General features: G+C 33.9%; 2 protein-coding genes across 17 annotated transcripts in view; both read right to left on the bottom strand.

Moving 5' to 3' along the window:
* Positions 1-1236: 1236 nt before the first annotated feature.
* LOC127948352 (ras-related protein Rap-2a) lies at positions 1237-16896 on the bottom strand. Its single transcript, XM_052544774.1, has 2 exons — positions 16092-16896; positions 1237-4527 (listed from the first exon to the last, which is right to left on the bottom strand). The coding sequence occupies exons 1-2, from the start codon at positions 16403-16405 to the stop codon at positions 4290-4292; spliced, it is 552 nt and encodes a 183-aa protein (XP_052400734.1). The 5' UTR covers positions 16406-16896; the 3' UTR covers positions 1237-4289.
* A 1391-nt stretch (positions 16897-18287) lies between these two features.
* The window catches only part of LOC127948470 (muscleblind-like protein 2a), a 64518-nt gene continuing 59068 nt past the window's right edge, over positions 18288-23737 (bottom strand). For all 16 annotated transcript variants that reach the window (XM_052544912.1, XM_052544908.1, XM_052544916.1 and 13 more), the window contains one exon: positions 18288-23057. In XM_052544912.1, coding sequence (XP_052400872.1) covers positions 23043-23057 — 15 coding nt within the window. In that variant the 3' untranslated portion in view covers positions 18288-23042. The remainder of the gene's footprint in view (positions 23058-23737) is intronic.

Genomic DNA, 23737 nt, shown 5'->3' with positions numbered 1-23737 from the left:
GTGGGAGAAACAACTGAGACATTAAAGAGAATGCAGAGCCGCTAAAAACACATCCTATAGCTCCTTGTTCTATACAAAAACTCAATTTACCATAAACAGAGACAACGACATCATGTTATGTTATCACTCTGTTGCTATGACACCCAGCGATGCGGCCTCGGGCGAATCTCATCCTCTATAGCCTGCTCTTCACACGCTGTTCCATCATTGCAGGATGTCAGAGGAGGATGAAAGCCTGCTGTCGTGGGTGGTGTGAAATCTCCTGTCAAACGTCTCACTCACTCCACAAGATAACAGCGCACTCACTCCAAACGCTGTAAAGTCATGCTTTACGTTCAGCTCTGGAGAAATTCAACACCTTAACTCTATTAGGAGGGAAATGTGTGAAGTATATTCACTTATGACACACAGCATTATTATTGCTAACTAAAACTAAAACTATTGAATTATTTTTTTTTTTGATAATTATGATATAAAATTCTGATATTACAATATATATATATATATATATATATATGTGTGTGTGTGTGTGTGTGTGTGTGTGTGTGTGTAATATGAAATAGAAATACTGGATGAAAAACAAAACCAAAATTAAAATTAGAAATGAAACAATAAGTATTAAAATTACTAATAAATGAATAAAATTGTTAATTAAAAAAAAAGATGTTATGGTTAGTTAACTAAAACTTTAAAATAATATATTTTAATTAAGTACATAAGTTAATAAAATAAAATAATAAATTATATAAATTAAAAACTAAAGCTAAATAGAAACTTTTACAATTATAAAAAAAAACATAATAAATATGACAAAAGGACATAAAATTACTGAAATGTTAACTAAAATTTAATTGAAGCCTGATAAATATACAGTAAAAAAATTCTAATTCCAAATATTAATAAATACTTTGAGTATATAAATAATACTAAAATTAAACCGATATATGAATCTCGATTCTGATTGGTTGACAGAAAGAGATTCATTAGATTGGACTGAGTTATATATAGACTACTGTACCACGGACAAAGTGGTACAGTAGCTTCGTCTAGTTGAACAGGAAAATACTAAAATCTCAGAAACTGTTTGTCAATATTATAATAAAATACTTAAATCTGGCAACAATGTACTCACAAACTGTGCAACCTCAGCTGAAATCCCACTCATATAATGCACATGCATTTCCATGAAAAGCATAGGCTCTAACAGCCAGACAAACTCAAACATGCATCTTCAGCTGTGAATAAGATGTCTTTATTGTAGTGCTGAATGAACCCACATTCACAATCCATTTACCATGTGGAAGAGGGTAAATGTTCACTTAAAAAAATATAAGATCAATGATGAAAGTTAAAAAGGCAAACCCTTAGTTCGCATGGCAAGGCAAATTCACCCATGAATGATCGTCTGGAGGATCCTTGAGTGATCGTGTATTTTTGTGTGTGTGTCTATTCCTCTTGTTCAGTCTCATCTGCTGTAATATTCACAAACGAGGATGTTTTAGCCATGCATATGACCGCTAAATCAACATACTGTAAGTTTGGCATCTTTTATATAAACTACCCATCTTGAATCATTTTTGTAACATTTTTTTTTTTTTACCCCTTTGTACATTTCTGGATTCGTGAACCACAGATGACCATAATACTAAAATGACAATATAGATAAAGAAACATTATTATCTTGTACTCTATGATTAAATAAACAGGAATAAAATGACTCATAAACTTTAATAACAGATTTGGTAGCCTGGAACTCTCCTGAGAAAGGTATGATGAAATGATTTTGCTTATTATTATTTCTTGTCATTTTTGCTCAAGCAGATGAATCAAGGGACGCTTCGATTGAAAGTGCCCCGTACAAACTATATTTGATTTTCCTCCATGTGTTTCTGTACAACATTCATGTGTTTGACTGCATTATTATTATTATTCCTGTTCCAAAGTAGGCCTATAGTTAAATTAATAATCACATCTAGTAAAGGCTTCAAGATTAAAGGCACTTTCCACAAATAGAGTACAAAATAAGAGTTTGAAATGTTGAAGAATCATGTTTTCTCCACCTCGGGAGGTCAAACTCAAGATTATTTTAAATATTATAATTTAGGTGTATTTTAGTTATTTAACAACTATAATAAAAATGATGAAATGTAAATTGAAAAATTTATATTTAATAATTGAAATTAAATTAATTAATTCAAATAAAATAAAATATTTGCTTTATAAATTGCTTTAAATTGTTTATTTTATTAATTTAAATATTTTAAAATAATATTTATTAATAAAAAATAATGAATAATTTTAAATAGTAATTCAACAGATTTAATATGAATATAGAAAAATATATAAAATAAAAATATAATAAAACATAATTTTCAAGGGTTCTTCCAGACATTTTAAAAACTATCTACTTTGATTGCTAGGTTAATTTAACAGTTTACTATTTACGTCTTTATTGCTTCAAATAAAAGTAACAGGGCACCTGGACTCTTTTTGTGGAAAGTGCCGATAGCGTTTCATGACAAATACTTTTCCCGCCCAATTCAAAGCTATTCTAAAGCGAATCCCATGATTGTTTTACTACATTATTACAAAATACATAATTGCAACATTTTATATAGAAGTGCTAATTAGAAACCACAACATAATCAGCTGAATATTCCCAGCAGTTTCATGAATCAAAACAGACACGAGATTACAAAATAAAAGTGCTTCTCAGCATCCTATTTGGCTTCCTCAAAGAAAATGTCCCTCAAAGTAAAGCGCCTCATCGCTGCATGGGACACCCGCGCACTAATCGATCCCCTCATGAACATTTTAAACCGTGACGTCTGAGAGTCCCATTTTCGCTGACGTTTGGAAGAACAAATCTAGCTCATTCTGGCTCTTTAATAAAGTAATGGCAGTTTAAGACATCAGGTTCTATATGTGCAAACTAAACGGCAAAATCAACGCGATTGAGTCTCGAACAGCGTCAAACTTAGAATGAAAACATGCGGGGAAAAGAAAGACTCAAGTTTGGTGCATTTTTAACCCCTTTGACCTTTTTTACAGTTTCTTGTTAATTTATTAATCATAATTGTGTTGAATTAAAGCATTTACACACTAGACGAAGCTTTGCACTTTTTACGATCCGTCGTGGAGGGAAACGTCGGGTCATAAGCGGGAAAACAGTGAACTGGATTTCGCCTCACTCGAGATTCCAGGAGCTGAACGGATGCTAGAAATCCCTTTCGCAAACCCTCAGTAAGGTTCTCTCAAAGTTGAATAAATGTTCTTTCCAGTAACATTAATAGAATGTTCATTTAAATTTGCTTGGCCTATAATAACAATCACAAAATCGTTATTGATACATGGCTCATGGAACATTTTGATACATTTTTAAATATAACCTTTTGCGTTTTCAGAACGTTCAGAGAACATTTAAAAATATTGTTCCCAAAATGATAAAAATGGAACTTTCCCTTAATGTTTTCTGTAATGTTCGCATAAGCCAGAAAAAGTGGGCAGCTAACAAAAAATTTCCAAGAATGTTTTGTAAACATTTTTTGGAAAAGTTATTTCCGAAAGTTAGTTAAACAAAGTTTGTAAAATGATCAAATTAAACATTCATTTAATGTTTTCTGTTACATTCGCATAACCAAGAACAAATGGGCAGCTAACACAAATATGTTCTTTCCCATCACATTGTGAAAACATAATTTTTGGAATATTCTGAATATTCATTATTTCTCAATATCTGTAACATTCGCATAACAAAGAAGAAACTGGCAGCTAACAAAAAAAGTTTTAGAATGTTTCACTAAAGTTTCCATTACACGTTTTCTCAATGATCTCTGAAGATTCAAAACATTCTTATTTTTTCATGCTTTAAAACTATTCTTTCATGGTTACGCGAACATTCCATTTTGCAAACATTAGAGGAACGTTACTATTACATGCTCTCTAACATTCTAAAACAAATGGTGGCATTTAAAAATAACATTGTAGAAATAAACATCCCATGAATGATGTGTAAATAATGTTTTTGTGCAAACATTCTGAGAACACTTTTAAACTTTGAACGAACATTCTGTTTATGTTACTGGAAGAACGTTTGTTCATAACGTTGAGGAAACCTTCCCTGTTGGCTGTGTATGTCCTTGCAATGCATCATTCCCATTCAACCCAATGCATCTGCAGCATTCTCTAGTGTGTAGACGCCGTTCACGTGGGCATGACGTGTATGAACACCACTTGAGTGATGATCTCTATGTTGAAACGCTCTCAGAACCTGGTGTGATTGTGAGGGGTTATTGTATATTGCAGGAGGAGCAGCACGGGTCTTCTTTATCCGGCTGAGAGGCGTAGTCCATCTGTCTGACTATCTCAGAGAACAGTTCGTCCACCATGGTTTTGCTCTTGGCCGACGTCTCCATGAACGGGCAGCCCCATTCTTCAGCTAGAGCTTGACCCTCGCTCGACGAAACCTCACGCTCGTTGTCCAGGTCCACCTTGTTTCCCACGAGTATCACGGGCACACGCTCGTACCTGTGAACATACGTGACAAGAGAATCAGTGAAAGCTGCAGCATTAAATGACAAGTCCACGATGAAATGTGACATTTCGGCATTAACTGCAGTTGTTTCCGAACAGGTTTCCCTAATAGTTTTACTGCATCCATTGCCCTTGTCTGCAATTGGTCAGGCAAACAGATAGTCCCGCCTCCAAAGTCATGTCATTGGTTGAGTCAACAGAAAAAAACTGAACAATGTTTTAAAAGAGTAACAATGTTTCACTCTTCAGAAAAACTGACTCACTTAAAGTGACTGTGGACATTACACATAAAAAATATTAGAATGTTAATAAAATATTTATTAAAGTATTTAAATGAATATTTTAATGTTCATTCATTATATATATATATATATATATATATATATATATATATATATATATATATATATATACACACACACACATACAATAATGCTGTCAAACGATTAATCGCATTCAAAATAAAAGTTTGTAATAAAAGTATGTGTGTATACTGTGTATATTTATTCCGTATATATAAATACACAAACATACAGTATATATTTTGTAAACTTTTCCATGTATATATTTATAATCACATAATTTATATTATAGTTTATAAATATTTTACCTCTATAAACTTAACATATTTTTCCTAAATATATACATGCATGTGTACTAAGAACATTTTAGAAATACAATGACCAAGCACATATGCTCAAAATTTAAAATCTACTCACAATTAATGCTATAGATTTTATAATCATCTATAAAGCTACAAATAAATTGCTTCAAGCAAGAAATATAATGTTTGTTTTTAACATTATGCTGAAAACAAATCAGCTAAATTATATATCTGACACCATTTTCAACATAACTTAATGCTTTTAGTTAATTATGTTAATATGTTATGTGAATTACATACCAAAAAAAAAAAAAAAAGTTAAATTATTATCGATAAAATATGTCAACGATCAACAACTAATGAATAATTCGCTCAAGATGCAACAGTTCAATGTGTTTTCTTTGCCAAGATCGACTTGGCTCCAGTTCTCGAACCTCCATCCGATACCTGAGGTCACAATCATGAAAGACGACTCAAATGTATTTGGCGTTAGCGGTGTGTCCCCGACCCGCTGTGAATCATTCCCTCCACACACTCTGAGTCAGAGCTATTGATCGGTCAGCCGAAGCTCTTCAGACGAGTGTGTGTCCAGCGCTCATCGTGAGAGCGGAGGAGGATCAGCTCGAATTAAAGGAGGACGACTGGAGAGACTGATGATGAACATCTCAATGACAGCCAGAGGAAAACACCACTGCTCTTTTGAATAGCTCATTGAACAGACATTAAAGTGACAGCTGCCTTTCTTTCTTCTGTGCAGCACAAAAGAAGATATCTTGAATAATGTTTTAACCATCTTTCAACTTAAGAAAAAATATGACTTGTATCTCGTATGTATTGAATATAAATTTAGTTTTCTATATGTATTATTTATATTCTTATTTAATTTTAAAATTGTAATATTTATATATCGTTTGTTTGTTTTTGTCTGATAAGTAACACACACACACACACACACACACACACACACACATATATATATATATAGAATATTTTAATGTTTTAATGTCTACATTTATTTTTCTTAATAATAGTGTCATTGTTAAATATTAAATATATTATCATTATTATTATTATTATCTGTAGTGCCTTTTAGGTTCCAATTTTTTCCATTTAGTTTTCATTTTGTTTCAGTTTTTTTCCTAATAATAATAATATTATTATTAAGTATTAAATAAAATATTGCCTATTATTATTTAATTTTGTTTCAGTTTTTTCCCTAATAATAATAATAACAATAATAATAATAATAATAATAATAATAATAATAATAATAATAATAAGTATTAAAATATTGCCTATTATTATTTCTGTAACTCCCTTTAGTTTATTAAAAAAAATATATATTATTTAACATATAATAAAAAAATATATTTCTATGATGCACAGCTGTATTTTCAGCATCATTCCTCCAGTCTTCAGTGTCACATGATCTTCAGAAATCATTCTGATATCATGATTTACTGCTCAAGAAACATTTCTGATTATTATCAATGTTAAAAACAGTTGTGCTGCACAATATTTTTGTGGAAGGCATGATACACAATATTTTCACGGTTCAAAAGAACAGCATTCATTTGAAACGAAATCTTTAGTACCATTATAAATGTCTTCCCTGTCACTTTTGGTCAGTGTAGATAAAGAATAGAGCACCTGTGTGACTATGCTCAGCGTTATTGATGAAGAGGCAGAGACATCATGTTCCTCATCTAACAGCGGCTGTGAACGCTCTGAGTGGGAGTAAAGCGGCGCTCAGATGAAATGTCATGTATCGTGGCGAGCAGGAGAAACACTATTTATAACCAGACCGACTCCAGGGAAGTTAAAGCTGTTTGAGCAGGTCTGGGATCAGTTCTGTCATATATTCATATGCTTCAGCTCATGTACATCACACCGTTTACAAGAGTGCACTGTTTTTGTGACATGTCGTACATTCAGTTTGGACACGTTTTATGTGCCGCTGATAAAGAAAAGCAATAAAGCAGGCTGGAAAAATACTGGCTATGCAGCCATTGACCACACTTCTAATGTGTGCCTTTTACACTTCATTTTGTGTTGTAAGTGCTTAAATAAGCATATTATTTAATTCATTAAATTATCTATTAAAATTTTTATTTTTTGTGTACAGTTTTATGTATAATAATACAAATGTAAAATATATATCTAAATAATATTATATCTATGTATATACATTTAAATCTGTCTATCTATCTATCTTGTAAAATTACATATTATAATTAAAAATGTAAAAATAATATAAATATATAATAACAAATATTTTCAAATATATTAAAGAACATATACATCTAAATAATTAAATATTTCATGATATTAAAATATATTTTGTAAAATAACCTAATAAAACATAAAAAAATATATTTACCACCACTACAAAAATATATAAAAATAAATACAAGCATACATAATAAATATTATATAAAAGACATAACATAATTCAGATTGAAACCGGTCGTTATGTTTCACCAGGTTCTCCTTCAGTTCATCTAAAGCATCTTGGTGACATTTTCCAAAATGTCATGCCTTTCATTATCATCTTAATGTCTCTGATTAAAAGAATTGAATCCAGTTGCAAGATAAGACACAGAGCAGCAGTAGTTAAGTGAATGTAATTACCCTGGAGTGTAACGAAGCACAAGCCGTTATTAGAGCGTCTGACTGATGCTGATGTAACACACAGGACCCGTCCAGCTCAATAACTCATTATTCTTTTATGCTGCCGCATGAATGCTTTCCTTATTGCCTGAAACCATACGCCACAGCACACGCTTTCATGAGTCCCAGAGCGAATCCACACGGCTGAAATCACCAATCCATCAGATCTATCAGACTACAGATCCACCCTGGGATTAATAATGCACCCTAACCACAGAACCTGACAACGGTTATTAGGAGTGTTGTTTTACTGTGTGTGTGTATACACCCACACAAATTATATTATATACTTCATTTTTTTTATTTTTCAATTAAAAGAAAATTCAATCAACTTTAGTTGGAATTATATTTATATTATAAATAATTATATTTAATGGAAAAATAACAAAAGAATTCAAAAATGTTAAAAATAAGTTAAAATTATAATATTTATATGCCATTTTTTTTGAACATTTTACTATTTTAATAAGTATTGATTATAATAATTTAATAAATATGAAAATAATTATATATGATAAAAAATAATGAAAAAAATATAAGAAGAATAAAAACATATTACTATAGTATATATTTGAATTTAAATCACAGACATATATTTTTTTATTAAAATTATTAAATATATAAGAATTTAATAATATGAAAATAATTATATATGATAAAAATAATGCCAAAAATTAAAAAAGAATTAAAAAAAATATTTTATTATATATTATAATTTTAATCACAGACATATCATTTTTAATTACACTTATTTAATAATATGACAATAATTATTTATAATAAAAAATTATGATAGAAAAAGCAAAATAATTAAGAATCTGAAATTTATATTGTAATTGTAGTTAACTAATCACACACAAACACACAATTTTAATTTCAATTATTCTGTAATATAAACAATAATTATATATAATAGAAAATAATAATAATAGAAACTGCTAATGCAATTACAAACTCAAAAGTTTATATCATATATAATTGTAATTATTTGAAAATAAGTATTTGATTAAAATAAGTCAAAATGAATTGACTATAATATTGTAGACGTATATGATTTTAATGTATTATCTGAAAATAGTTACATGATAATCATGGAAACAATGATTCTAGTGTAAGAGTGAAGTGATGCTGATGTAGTTTATTGAGTGTGATTGTTGTAAATGTTGAAGCTCTGTGGTTTCTCTGTCCGTCCGTCAGAGAGTGACGTCCGGTGCATTGAAGGCCTCGCCGGCTCTGTTTCCCAGTAACCCCGCGACCCCCGCCGCTTTCCAACACAAAAACAGATGTGAAGTCTCCAGAGACGCTGCTGGAAGCAGTGCATGCTGGGACGCTTTGGCAGTAAATGCTGGTTGGCCACACGCTGACTCACAGAGAAACAAAGGAACCTAGTTGTTAATGAAAACAAAAAGGGGAATGTTTTTTTTTCTTCCAAAGTTTCCCAAAATAAAAAGGTCTGTCAGAAATTAAAAGCAGAGTTGGATGAATAAAGTCCAGAAACACTGAACACAACACGGCCTTCAGAAACTAAACTAGATAGGACCAGAATAACATTCAATATTAAGAACAAAGTTTACACAAACATTAAAATCATTGTTTGGAATGACATGAGAGATAATAAATATTTTACTTAAGTACTGTGTAATGTGCTGAAATGTCATGCTTTGTTTATTGTAAAGAACTTTGAGCTGCATGCCTTGCATACATGAAAATAATACATTAAAATTACAATGATTTCATATTCAAATATTATTTTTCATTATATTAGAAAAATGGAAACCAAATGTGAAAAATTTAAATTATTATTTAATAATAATTTATCACATTTAATATATTTTTAAAAAATAAGAAATCATAAATAAAACCAAAAAAAGAAACTAAAGGGAGTAACAAAAATAATAATAAATCATTTTTAATAATTAATAATATTATTCATTCATAAAAAAACTGACATAATGAAAACTAAATGGAAAAAATGGAACCTAAAAGGCACTACAATAATAATAATAATAATAATAATAATATATTTAACATTTAACAATGATGATATTATTAAGAACAAATAAAACTAACAAAAAATGCTACAGCAATAATAATTATATTTAATTGTAATATTTAATATTAAACCAAATAAATAATAGCATTATTTTGCCTAATATAAAATTTTTGTTCATTAATGAATAGATCTAATATATTGTCATGCATGTACAAATGAGGACAGAACTGTGCTTTTGGTGATGAACTATCGCTATAAATACACCTTACAAAAGCGATGTAGCAGAACGGACAGAGAACTGAACCATGTTAAACAGCAATCATCGTCTTCAGTAGCACTCCACACACACACACACACACACACACACACACACACACACCATGTATCTCAGAGATATGAGGATGTTTCGACACTAATCTAAGATCCGTCTCTTCAGTCCCTCCTGTATCAGCAAGAGAGGGATTTGAGAAGAGTGTGAAATGTCAATATCTGGCAACACAAACAGCAGGTTTCTCACAATAAACCCTCAAGAACCCAATCTCATCTTCCACCAAGATACACCCCCCGGTCCCCCCGGCCCGCATGAGACACCGTGTGTGCTGCATTAAATGATCCTACATTCAGTTAGTTATGAAAATGAATTGTGATGACTATAGCTATTTACAGGTGTTAACAACATACTTCAGCGGGTAAAATACGTGTTGAACACAGAACCAGTTTTCTCAGTGAATATATTTCTAAAGGTGCTGTTGACATGACATTTTCACCAGATGTCGGTAACACACACACACACACACACACACACACACACACACACATGACCCTGCAGGACAAAAGCAGTCTTAAGTCGCTGGAGTATATTTGTAGCAATAGCCAACAAATACATTGAATGGGTCAAAATTATAGATTTTTCTCTTTTCTCTGCCAAAAATCATTAGGATATTAAGTAAAGATCATGTTCCATGCAGATATTTCGTAATTTCTTAATTATGCAGTAATATGCATTGCTAAGAATTAATTTGGACAACTTATTTGTTACTTATTATAACAATATTTTGAGAAATCACACATCAATGGAAAGATTATTTATTCAGCTTTCAGATGATTGCATTAAATTGATCAAATGTTACAATGTCACAAAAGATTTCTATTTCAAAGAAATGCTGTTTTTTTAAACTCATCAAAGAATCCTGATCAATAAAATGTATCAGTTTCAACAAAAATATTGAGCAGCACGACTGTGTTCAACACTGGTAATAATCAGAAATATTTCTTGAGCAGTGAATCATCATGTTATTCTGATTTCTGAAGATGATGTGACACTGAAGACTGGAGGAATGATGTCTGGGTAGTTTTCACTATAGTGAGATTCATCAAGATTCATTTGAACTACAAAAAAAAAAAATGATTTCGAATGATTTGCACACAAAAATATGCTTCATTTATGGGGCATTCAGTTGCGTCTGCATGAACTCTGAACGCCCGTCTTTCATATTCACGCATCTCCTTTCAAATGAATGCTTTTGGATATCAATTATCATAAATTAACACATTTTACAATATGTAAATGCTGTTCACAGAAGTCCACTCTCAGACAGACTGTGTGTGGGCCGCTCTGTGTGTGTTTCAAACACCTACTGTAGCTAAACTGAATTAGCTAAATCGATTAAAGCGTGTTTAGCATTCGATATAAAGCAGGATGCGTCCACATTTCCTCTTCCCAGGCTCTCGCTGCCAGAAGTCCAGTGTGTCTTTGGGTTAGTGTGCACTAATGCAGTAGTGATGTTTCTTTGGCTTCCAGTGGCACACCGTCTCTTTTATATTGTGGTGAGTGTGTTACTGTATTATCATCGCTGGCCCAGCATGCATCTGTCTTCTCCTGCCGATGAACATCCTGTGCTAGAGCTTCAGAGACGTTTCACAGGTTCTGGCATGAAGCTGTGCCAATTCAGTTCAAGCTGCACAAAATATAATGTGTCCATCCTGAGTGTGTTTAGTGCTGGGAATTTCTACAGGAATTACCTTCGATTTTTATCAGTTCATTTAATGCATTTTATTTAAGTGATTTTCCTTTTTTTTAATCCATTTTCTAGATTGTAGATTTTTTTGTCTCGTAATTCAAAGCTCATTTAACTTCACATACACTAAAATAAGTTAAACTCCAATCAATATTCATTTGTTTATTTATATCTTGAAGCTGGAAGCTTGTGTTTGCCACAGGATAAAATAAATTAATAAATGACTTTTCGTGACTTTTATCTCACAGTATTGACAATTCAAGTCAGAATTTAAAAATATAAAATTAACTGTGGGGAAAAAGTCAGAATTGTAAGATATAAACTAATTACTAGGAATAGAGATAAAAGTTAGAATTTTTAGAGTTGAGGTATAGAACTGGGGAAAGTCATAACTGTGAGATATAAACTCAGAGCATAAACTCAAAAAAGGATTGAATTTAAAAAAAAAAAAAAGTCATAATTGTGAGATATAAACACAAAGTTAAGCGAGAAAAAGGAGAATTTTTAAGATGTAAACTCAGAATTGGGAATAAAATTAAGAATGTCGAGTTTATATTTGACAATTATCTGTTTATATCTCAGAATTGTAATGCAATTCAAAAAAATAAAATAAAATACTAATAAAAATTATACTTTTACGGAAACAAGCTTCTATAAATTTGTTACATAAAAATAAGAGATAAATGCACAGTTGCCATAATGTCTAAATAGACCTAACGTGTGCACACAAACAACTAAACATGCACGCAAACTATTTAGCACCAAATCAGTCCAAAGCCACATTACAAAAGCCTTTAACAAGAGGCTGTTCTGCATGAAAAATGATCAAATTACTGAATTTAAATATGCAGAAACTCTAGATGTCATTTTGTCATGAAAGCCATTGCATTGATGTGTTGTGACTTGATTACCGTGGTAAAGCGGCTGATTAGCTCTTCAGCAGCTCTACTGTTCAGAAACACATCACCACACAATACAGACATGCAACAGTTCCTGCACTGGTCACCAAGACAATAAGAGAAAAGTGCATGAATAAGAGCGTTTAATAGCTAAAAGTTTTGACATGATAACTCAGGCAGCAGCGATCAATCTTTTGTCTGTATGCTTCACCTCACAGACTGTTTTTATTGTTCTGTACGTGTCGTTTATGAAAGCAGTGTGTTTAAACCTCTTTTAAGAGTTGATCTGGAAAAACACAAACAATACAGCATCTGTTTCCAGGCCTTAGGTTAAATTATGGAAAGATTAGACCAGAAGCGGTCTCCCATTGGACTTGTTATTAACCGCACAATAAAGACACAGCATTATATGATTTCACACACGCTCAAGTCTTTCCATCTGCTTTAGAAAACAAACTACCTGCTTGCCAGATCGAGCAGTACCATGCTAAAATTATGATAATGCCATGGTTCTTTAATAGTAGTTACTGTTGTACTGTATCAGCGATATCGAATGATTACCATATTCATATAACGCTTACTAATAAAGCACTGTGACAGTACCCTGGTACAGCTATCATATCAGATGCTGGTGCATGTTCAAAAAATAATCATTTTCCATACGCTTTCTTTCACCTTGAATTTATAAAAGTACTGTGGTAGTCCCAGAGTAAAATGATGGTATCAGATGTTAATATCATGGTACACAACCAAAACATGGTAATATCATTGATTTCTGTAAGCTAATAAATTTAATTTTGCCTTGAATTTACTAAAAGTGCAGTGGCAGTACCATGGTAAAATGATGGTATACCATGGGACTTTAATATTTACCGTGGTACATGTCCACAAACATGGTAATGTCATAATTTCCTGCATGTTTGCTTTTCACCTTGACCATTGTATTTTAAAAATTACCATGGAACATTACCAAAATATGCTAATATCATTGTTTTTTTGTTTTTTAAGTTTATTGTGTTTTTATACGTTTTCTATAAGTTTATTGTGTAAATTAGTGATTTGGTAGCACCATGATAAAAGTGTGGTGCCATAAGGTAATGCTTCTAAGAATACTATGATGTGTTGATCATGGAGTCAGATGTCTTCATTACTATCTGGTACTGTGGTAGTACTACGGTAAAATGATGGTATCAGATGTTAACACCTAGGTACTTCAAAGTTTACCATGCTTCATGTCCAAAAACATTGCAATACCACTATTTTCTCTATGTTTATTTTTTTCCTTACAATAAACATACTAGAGTTGTTCCGATTCCGATACTAGTATCGGAAATATCTCCGATACCACAACAAATTCTGGCATCGGCATCGGCGAGTACATGAACCCATATACCGATCCGATACCATTTTCTTAAAAAAGACCTAGTTATGACCGCAAGCTTTGCCTAACCGCTGCACGGTTCTTCTTCGCTGCTCAAAATGCATTGAAAACACAGGAAGTTGTGCTGTGTTGCCACAAGCAACCCCTGTTTAGAGCAGCGAAGAAGAAATGAAAACGCGTTAGCAGCCCTTATCTATATATGACTGGATCACTCATCACATTCTAAACTGCCAAAAGACAGTGAAGCCGCTACTATATTATAGATCAGTGGTTAGCAGTATGTCTCTGTAGTACCGGTAGTTACAGACTCTCAAGTATATTCAGTACCGGCAACTGCGTTCAGTCGCTTCCGTGTAAGTCAAAACGCAGGGCTCCAGACAGTAGCCGAATATATACTAGTGTCTGTGAATATTAAACTGCAAAATACTATTTAAATATTACTCCCGCAAAATCTACATCTCTGTGGGTGACTGGCACAGATGCGCGAGAGCTCGCTGTTTTGTAGTCTCTGCTGTGTGTCATGAGGACACGAACGCATAAACCGTCACTTCATGAGAATTTACCGTTTCATTTGAGAATACTGTCATATCATAAACACAGACACTCAAAGATCTTCATGGCAGCCCATTAAAATAAATGTTTGGTTTACATGAGTAAATTGACAATATATAAAGCTACTGTTGTAGCCTACAGTAATAATAATACATCTCTATAATAATAATAATTATGCCTAGATGGTTGCTTGTTTTTTACTTGTTTTTTACTTGTTAGAGATTATCTGATTAATAGATCTTTTTTTATATTCCTAGACTTATTTGTTGCAGTTTTTTTATACAGTTATATTGTAAAACTTAAATACCTTTTTTAGTTTGCGGTGTTAGATTTTTGGCTGCATTTGAAGTTCTTTTTTGCATAAGAAAATAAATAATACTGTCAAATTCATGTTAGATAATAAAAATACTGTAATAAATAAAGTAGTTCACCATGTATTTGTTAATGTTTTATTGAGGGATCTGTCTGAAGCACACCATAAAAAAATTCTAGCAATTTACACAGGGCTAGTAGTATATACAGCTGTATATACAGATATACACCCAGGTATCGGATCAGTACTCGGTATCGGCCGATACCCTGAGCCCAGGTATCGGAATCGGTATCGGGAAGAGAAAAAGGGTATCGGAACATCTCTAAAACATACTGTGTCAGCAGCATGGTAAAAACTATGGTAATGCCATGGTTATTTAACACAGTGTGTACTGAATGATTATCAAATTATATAATACTTTCAAAAAGTTATTATAAAAAAGTAGTGTGGCTGTACAAAAGCAGTCGCTGGAGTATATGTGTAGCAGTAGCCAAAAATACATTGTATGGGTCAAAATGATCGATTTTTCTATAATGTCAAAAATCATTCGGATATTAAGTAAAGATCATGTCCCATGAAGATATTTTGCAAATTTTTTACTGTAAATATATCAAAACATAATTTTTGATCAGTAACATGCATTGCTAAGAACTTCATTTGGACAACTTTAAAGGAGATTTTCACTGTATATATATATATATACATATATATATATATATATATATATATATATATATATACATATATATATATATATATATATATATATATATATATATTTTTTTTTTTTTTTTTTTTTTTTTTTTTTTGCACCCTCATTTTCCAGATGTTCAAAGTTGTATCACAGCCAAATATTTTCTGATCCTAATAAATTTCAAAAACTGAACCTTATGACCAGGTCTGTGATCCATGGTCACAATTAACTCATTAAGGGAGGTGTTTCCCCCACTCTACCCATGGTGCATGCCAAAAAAGGGTTACATTTCTGTAAGTTTAATGGTTTTCGCATAAGTGACAAGACACTCTGGTAACAACATCATTGTAAAATGATGGTATGCTATGGTTCAGCCTGCTCAAATGATTGCACCAGATGGTTTTACCATGTTTACCATGTGTTATGCGTCTCACCTCTTCACCCTGATGATCTGGTCTCTCATGGGCTTTATATCTTGGAAGCTCTGCTGGTTGACCAGGCTGTAGACCAGGATGAAGCCCTGGCCGTTCTTGATGTAGAGATCCCGCATGGACGCGAACTGCTCCGTCCCCGCCGTGTCCAGGATCTCCAGCACCGACGGCGACGAGTCCACCTCGATCTCCTTGCGGTAGAAGTCTTCGATGGTCGGGTCGTACTTCTCGATGAAGGTCCCGGTCACGAACTGGACCGTGAGCGCGGATTTCCCGACCCCTCCGCTGCCCAGCACCACCACCTTGTACTCGCGCATTGCGACGTGACGCGCGTAATGGAGCCAGCTAACAGTGTCCAAACCGATCAGACGCGACGGGAAACTTGCTTTGAATATCGCAGAAGTCGAGCAGACGCGGAGCCATGGCTGGCTGTATTGCAACACTCACCATAGAGACAAATAACAAAGGCGCACAAAGAGCCAATGCGCGGACTTCATGGCATCTCTAGCTACCTCGAATACCCAGAACCCGACAGCTGCTTAGAGAATGAATCGTTTAACACGTATTTGCATGCATTTTAGGTTATAAAAGCGCGTTGCGCCCCGTCAGAGCGAGCATGCAAGGCATCACGCGTCACCTCCGAGCGTCATTTGGAAATCGTTAGGGACGCTGCTGCATTCCAGAATAGCTATTCTTCTGTATCGTCCAGCATCCTCAACCGCCATACTCTCGGGTGGAGACCTTCTGAAGCCAGAGCACTCCGTCTCGGTTCGAGGATAGGAGTTTTGTGGCGGGATTGATGCGCTGGGCGATCAATGGGCGCGGAGGAGCGCAGTAAGCCACGCCTGCTTGTCTTAATAAGGCAATGTGGTGGGCGGGACTTCCGCTCTTAACTGCGACGCGAATGGTTACAGCGCAAGCTGAGCGACCAATGAGGGACGGCGGCAGGGAGCGTGACGATCAATGATGCTGGCGATGCTGTTCCTATGGCAACAGCGCGTCGCCTGCATCAGCACCTGAAATAGAAATCAACAGCGATGCGGCCATTGTGCGCGCTGATGGAGGCTGGAGGACTGCAGTGCTTCTTAAGTATTTGAATGTCACTCTTTTGATCAGTTGATGCTCCTGCATGTTCCACTTTGACAGTCACATAGCCTTTCTTCAACACTGCATCCAGTATTTGAGTTTTTCAAACTGATCAATGTTTTACTTGAAAAGTGTGCTTTCTTAACAAAGAGAAGTTGCATTTAGTGTTTTTTTTTTTTTAGATGTTGTTATCCAATGCAGTGACATCTGTACATTTTTAAGCATGTCTTTATGCAACACAGGGTTGTGCAGTTCTTACCTCTTAATAAATTATCCATGTCCACATGTCAGGCCTACAGCTTTCATTATGAAGCTGGCTCGAGTTACATCTGTGGTATATCATATCTATAATGCATCAGCAGTTCACGGAGTATGAATCCAAGTGAGGCATGGACAAAGAACAATACATTGTCCTAATGAATCAAAATTAAATTAAATGATGCTACAACAAAGTGCATTGATTTCGGAACTAGTTCAGCCAAAAATGAAGAATATATATATATATTTCAGTATTCAGTATATTGTTCCTCAATGAAACACAAATCAGAATTGGCTGGTTTTTGTTTTGCATGCAATTACTACTGAGGCTTGTTTTAAGCTTTAAAACCATAACCATATTCATATGCCACAGTATCTCCATAACATACAGCATTTTATCAGTTAAAATAGCAAATTTGGAGACAGCTAATTTAATTTTTTATGCATTTTCACAGGGTTTTATATTTTATAGTTAACTAAACACAAAAATAGATTAAAAACTATTTCAGCTAAATCTCTCTCTAGATATATACATATAAAAATATATGTATATATTGACTAAAATGACAATGAAATAATGAGCAAAAAGTTAAATTAGACAAAATTACTAAAAGCTTAACTTAAATATAAATAAAGATGGAAAATATAAAAGAGAGAGAAAAAAGGCTGAAAATATTACTAAAAATTACAATAACATTGATTGACAATAAAACAGAAAAAAAAGAGGATGGAAACTTGGCTATTCCCAAAAAAAATAAAAATAAAAGAAAAATGTATTATGTATTACCAAGGTACTCGTAGTTACACACATGCTCATGCAAATGAAACTCAATCAAGCAGTAAAAAACACACATGTCCTTTTTTTCTTCCTTTATTCATTTTGTCTCAATAGATTTTACACTATTTTTCTGGAAACATTTGACTATATGACATAAAATAGCACATAATATATATGCACAAATAAAACATTTAAAATGGTTACATGAAAACTAATATTATCCAAAGAGGGCTTGGTTTATAATTTTCTTCTCGTATTATCTGTGTGTGTGTGTGTGTGTGTGTGTGTGTGTGCGTGGATGGGCTACTGCATTACTGATGAAAGTCAAGCAGCACAGCGTAAATACCCACAATCCCTTGAGAACGGCATCTCGTCATAAACAGGAAAGGGCACTGAAAAGCATCAACACCTTCAAACCCTTTGGCCTCTCCGTGACAATGCTTCGAAATAATAATAATCATTAAAAACTCTTACATTAGTTATAGGTATAGCATATATTCATACATAAATGGAGGTGAGAAGTAAGTTCAGTAGACCTGTTGACACCCTAGCACATATTAATAGCTCTGAAACACAAAAAGCTTAAACAATAGACTAAAGGTAAGGCAAAGTGTTTGGATACGCTGTGTCTGCTCAGTATATCAACTGATTCCAAAGTGCTTTTCCACAATCAGTCAACAATTGTTTTGTCCCACAACTCATTGTACATTTCGCCTGGGGTGTAAGAAATCCCAAATTAAGGACACCCGTTACTTTCATCACATGTGCAGTTTTTTTTTTTTTTTTTTAATAATATAGATAGAAACATTCAATAGATTTCTTTTTTTTTTAATTATTATTATTTTCTCAGGTTAAATTGAAAATAACTTCTTAATTTGACATAAAATACCATGCAAGATGCTTATTGAATATTTAGTTATCTGGTTTAATGAAAGCAATAAAACAACCGTCATTGATTCGTGTCGCCATACCATATTCATTGTGCATCTGTTTTAGAAATGAACATCATACGGTTACATGAAATCAAAGTGCAATCGTTAATTCATTTAAGTTGCTGAACAAACCAGGACAATGTTCATAAATAATATATAAAAAAAACAATCTTCACAAGTACTTGAGATTATTTGTCAATCTAAAAGGGGAATGGGCTCGGTTTAACCCAACACTAGAGTCGTTTCTTAAGTTACGTCACACTATTGTATCAGTGAGTATTTACTACTATCTTAAAATGTTACACCAATGAAGAGGCCGTTAAATGCTACCGAAAAATCTCCTGGTAATATAATTTCGACATAAAATAGGAAATGTTCCAATATCTGTTTTACACTCTATTGTTTTACAGTGCTCTAGGAAAACAATAAAAAAAAATAAAAAATAAAAGAACAAACGAAAAAAAAAAAACTTAACAATTACATAATTTACAAAAATACCAAAATTTAGTATTCGCAACTTTTTAGGTTGCCACAGCAACAACTTAATATTATTAATATTATTATGAAATAACTATGATACTACAGAGTTTTTTTTTTTTTCGTTTTTTTCCATTTTAGTTTTTTTTTTGGTAAAACATTACCTATACAATAAACATTTTTACATAACACAAGCAATTCTATAGCCTTGCTTACGCTACGACGCGGCGTCCCGAACGAGAGATTTAGAAGCGGCTCCTGATTGGCCGAGGACCGCTGCACGTAGCTAAGCCCGGCTTAATAAATTACATTCATTTTTAAAATAGGTTACACCATTGTTCTGTGTTCTAGCATTTAACAAAACAAAATAAAGAATGAACAGAATGACAATAAAATATATTTAAATCACTTTCCACGTCAAAAATTACATTAAAACTGTAACTTTTGAGACAACAGAGAAAAAATCCCTAAAGGAAAAAAAAAAATTGACATGAATTTAAAATAAAAAAATGCTAAGACCAGTGCCATATTCCTGCGAAACCAAACGTCTCTTCGTGGATTGTCTGTGTTAATCGAGCACCATGAAAATACATGATGGTTCTGATTGGATCGCTAACACACTCGCACAATGCAGATACACATGCTTCACCCATAACAAATCAGGGAGGAAAGAAGGCTGAGCGCGCTATTCCAGGTAAAACACCATCCAAATAAAAACTAAACAATGATGTTAGATGATTTGTTATAGTAAGAAAATGACAAATGTGTTTGTTAAAGAAGCAGTTCACCCCAAAAGATTGCTGTAAATGTCCTCATCCTCAGGCCATCTGAGATGTCGAGGGGACTGTTTCTTCATCAGGTTTGGAGAAATGTAGCATTGCATCAGTGTCTTATCAATGGATGTTCTGCAGTGAATGGGTGCCGTCAGAATGAGAGTCCAAACAGCTGACAAAAACATCACAATAATCCACACCACTCCCGTCTATCACTTAATGTTTTTAGAAGAACCAAATCCATTATAAAGACAGTCTGTTTCTCCTGCTTTATTGTTGGTTTCCTCTTTTCTGATAATTTGTAATGAGGATTAAAAAAAATAAAACATGCAAATAAATTCAAACATCCATTCAATATCTATTATTTCCCTAATATTACGGATGACCTGATCAAAAAGTAGGCAAATGTTCACATGCATTTTACTACTATACAGTATAGTAATAATTTAGTACTTTCTCCTGCTTAATTGTTGATTAGCTCTTTTCTGAAAATTTGGAATGAGGATAAAAAGACAAAAAACAAACAAACATACAAACAAGTTCAAACATTAATTTAATATCTACTATTTCCTAAATATTATGAAATTCAAGATTGCCGCCCCATGATGATGTCATAATATGCAAATTAGATCAGTATATTTAAACCCCACATAAACTTTCGATCATGCCCAACATTTTTCTAATTTTTACCCATAGTCCATAACAACACTTCCTCCAGTGAAAAAGTCCATCTCCTGTTGTCCCTCACATTAAAATCCACCAGATATTTGTTCGGAGCTGTTTAAACGCTGCTTGATCTGTGCAGATTTCTCTCCTGATTCGACCAGAACACTTTTTCACTTTGAATAAAAAAAAAAAAAAGCCATAATGATCAGTTAGTTTCCTACAAACATGCAGCTTTTAAATTCTCCAGATGGTAACTGATGGACTGGATGCTGTGGATAATTGTGATGTTTTTATCAGCTCTCATTCTGACGGCACCCATTCACATCCATTGGTGAGCAAGTGATGCAATGCTACATTCTCCAAACCTGATGAAGAAAACAAAGTCATCTAAATCTCCGTTTAGTATATTTCCAGCCAATTTTAGGATGAACTGTCCCTTTAAACAGACAGTCCACATAACTGGTTAAGAACACACTGCAATGACAATCATTTACCAAACTCAAAACTTCACGTGTGTTACAGACATTGAGCTCCAAGTTCCTTACATTTCCAATGTCAGCTACTCCAAGAAAGCATAAAAGCTAACACGTTACAACAAAACAAACATTCTGCCTGTGCCGTCTCACACCGATTCTAGCAACATTGACATGGTGTAATGAAACAGACCATGATGTGCATGAAATGCATTTAAACTTTTTTTTGTTGTTTTGTTTTGTTTTCATCACTCGTCTGGCCAAAATCATTTCGGGAGCTTCACTCTGAATGTTTTTATAACCCCCAGACCCCACATGAAGTCATCTTCTCAAGATGCTCGCTGTGTAAAATAGATTTTTTTTAGGCACTTCTACTGTTTATCAAATAAAACAGGATTATCGGCGAGAGCGCAGGGCTCTCCATTCACAACGCCTCAAAGATCGTCTACTGCAATGTTTCCCCCTCGTCGTTTCCGTTCGCTGGGCACCGTGTGAGTGGGACTACGAACAGGCCCCAGACAATTTGGAGAAGAAGTCCGTCTCGTGTGTGAGTTTGTTTACAGCAGCTCTCCAGTTTAATGTTCAATAAGCCCTTGGCACGGGATAGAAGCCAGAGTCGACTCCCTGATGGCCAGTGTTTCCACAGACACATCGAAATCATTCAGCGTCCATTTAAAACAAAAAGGGAAAGAGTAAAACACAGTCCTTTAGGAGAGACGCAGACAGAAACGTGGTTGCATGGCACGCGGTTTGCCACATTCGCACTCGCGACACTGACAGGTTTTCAAATCAGTGTGCGCTTCGTGTCCTTGTAAACCTTTCTTTGGCCAGTGGGGATGAAGAGTTGGGAATAACATCTTTCCAAAGACAGCTCGAGTCCAAGAAGGGAGGTGCATTTTGACCAGTAGACAATCTTCTGTGTGTCCGCCGTGTGACATTCTGTGTTTTTGTAAATTAAAATAAGAAACAAAGTCCCTATTTCCCCTCTCTAGAGGGTGCATGGGGTTTAGTTTAAGACATCCTCTGCAGGAGACGTCCTCCCGTTCAAGACAATCAAGCACTTATTATTAAGCACTATTTCTGACAGTGCAAACCATGTGTGTGTGTGTGTGTGTGTGTGTGTGTGTGTCCCCTCGCTCGTCGCTCACTCATTGTGCATTTGTATTTAAAACAACTATGGGAGAAAAATACACATTATCTGACGGGTGACCGATCATTCGGATGAAATCTCACTTATGCCTCTATGAAACGTGCTGTACATTAACATACATATATATTTATAGATACTCGTATATATTTTCTAGTCTCGTTTTTTTAAGTTAGAAACCGGTTGAGTCACCTTTCCGAGCATTAACAGGTATACGGTGTGTGTTTGTGTGTTCTGTGTGTTACGCTTTAGCATGCAGGTTGCTGTAGTTCTAAAGGGGAGGAGGGCAGGTCGTATTTACACGGGGATCTTTTTGGGTTTCTCAAAGCAGCTTCCTGACACCCCGTTGTTCCTCTTCGGTGGTTTACTTCAAGATGATCTGCGCAAACAGAAGGGAGAAAAACACACAAAACGGCATGGCAATATTAGTAAAGGCTCGTTAAGAAGCATCAGTCGATCTTTAGTGCTCTGATTGACAGCTATGTGTCGTCTGCGTGTGTGTGGATGTAGACGGCGTGAGCGAGGGATGTGCATGCTAATTACTGAGCGTATGCATGTTAATGTAGTGGTTATGAGCTCTCAGTTGTACGGTAGTGACTCAAATGCTCTCTAGAAAGTGCTGTTTAGTGTTCTCAGGTGTGGAAAGCAGCGAACGCAAAGGAGTTGGATAAAAAGTAAGCATCTTGTTTGCAAGCCAAAGTGGAAAAATACTTCGAAAATTAAGTTTAGAGCATTTCAAGTCTGTTATGGTAATAAAAGTTGCATTTATTGGATCGAAAATACAAAATAGATTTTTTATGCGAATATCTGTCAAAATGGAATTCACTGGTGTGAGCAAAGCTGAATTTTTTTTCAGTCTACAGTGTAATATGATCCTACAGAAAACATTCTAGATTAAGAAACATTTCTGATGTTGAAAAGAGTTGTGCTGACCGATATTTTTGTGGAAAACGTGGTGCATCTTATTTTCGAGGATTGTTTAAAGAACAGAAAGTTCAAAAGAAGAGCATTTATTTGAATCCTCTGTAAAATTATAAACGTCTTTACTGTCACTTTTGA

Source organism: Carassius gibelio, chromosome B1 (assembly GCF_023724105.1).
Source record: "Carassius gibelio isolate Cgi1373 ecotype wild population from Czech Republic chromosome B1, carGib1.2-hapl.c, whole genome shotgun sequence".
NCBI lineage: Eukaryota > Metazoa > Chordata > Actinopteri > Cypriniformes > Cyprinidae > Carassius > Carassius gibelio.
The sequence above is the reverse complement of the archived record's forward strand: the minus strand, read 5'-3'. Positions and strand labels throughout refer to the sequence as shown.

What these genes read in the sequence shown, in the direction of transcription:
- LOC127948352 (XM_052544774.1), bottom strand. Translation starts at nt 16,405, where the DNA reads ATGCGCGAGTACAAGGTGGTGGTGCTGGGCAGCGGAGGGGTCGGGAAA. An exon ending in CAGATCATCAGGGTGAAGAG is followed by an intron (nt 4,528 to 16,091) that starts GTGAGACGCATA and finishes GTATGTTCACAG; the next exon opens with GTACGAGCGTGTGCCCGTGA.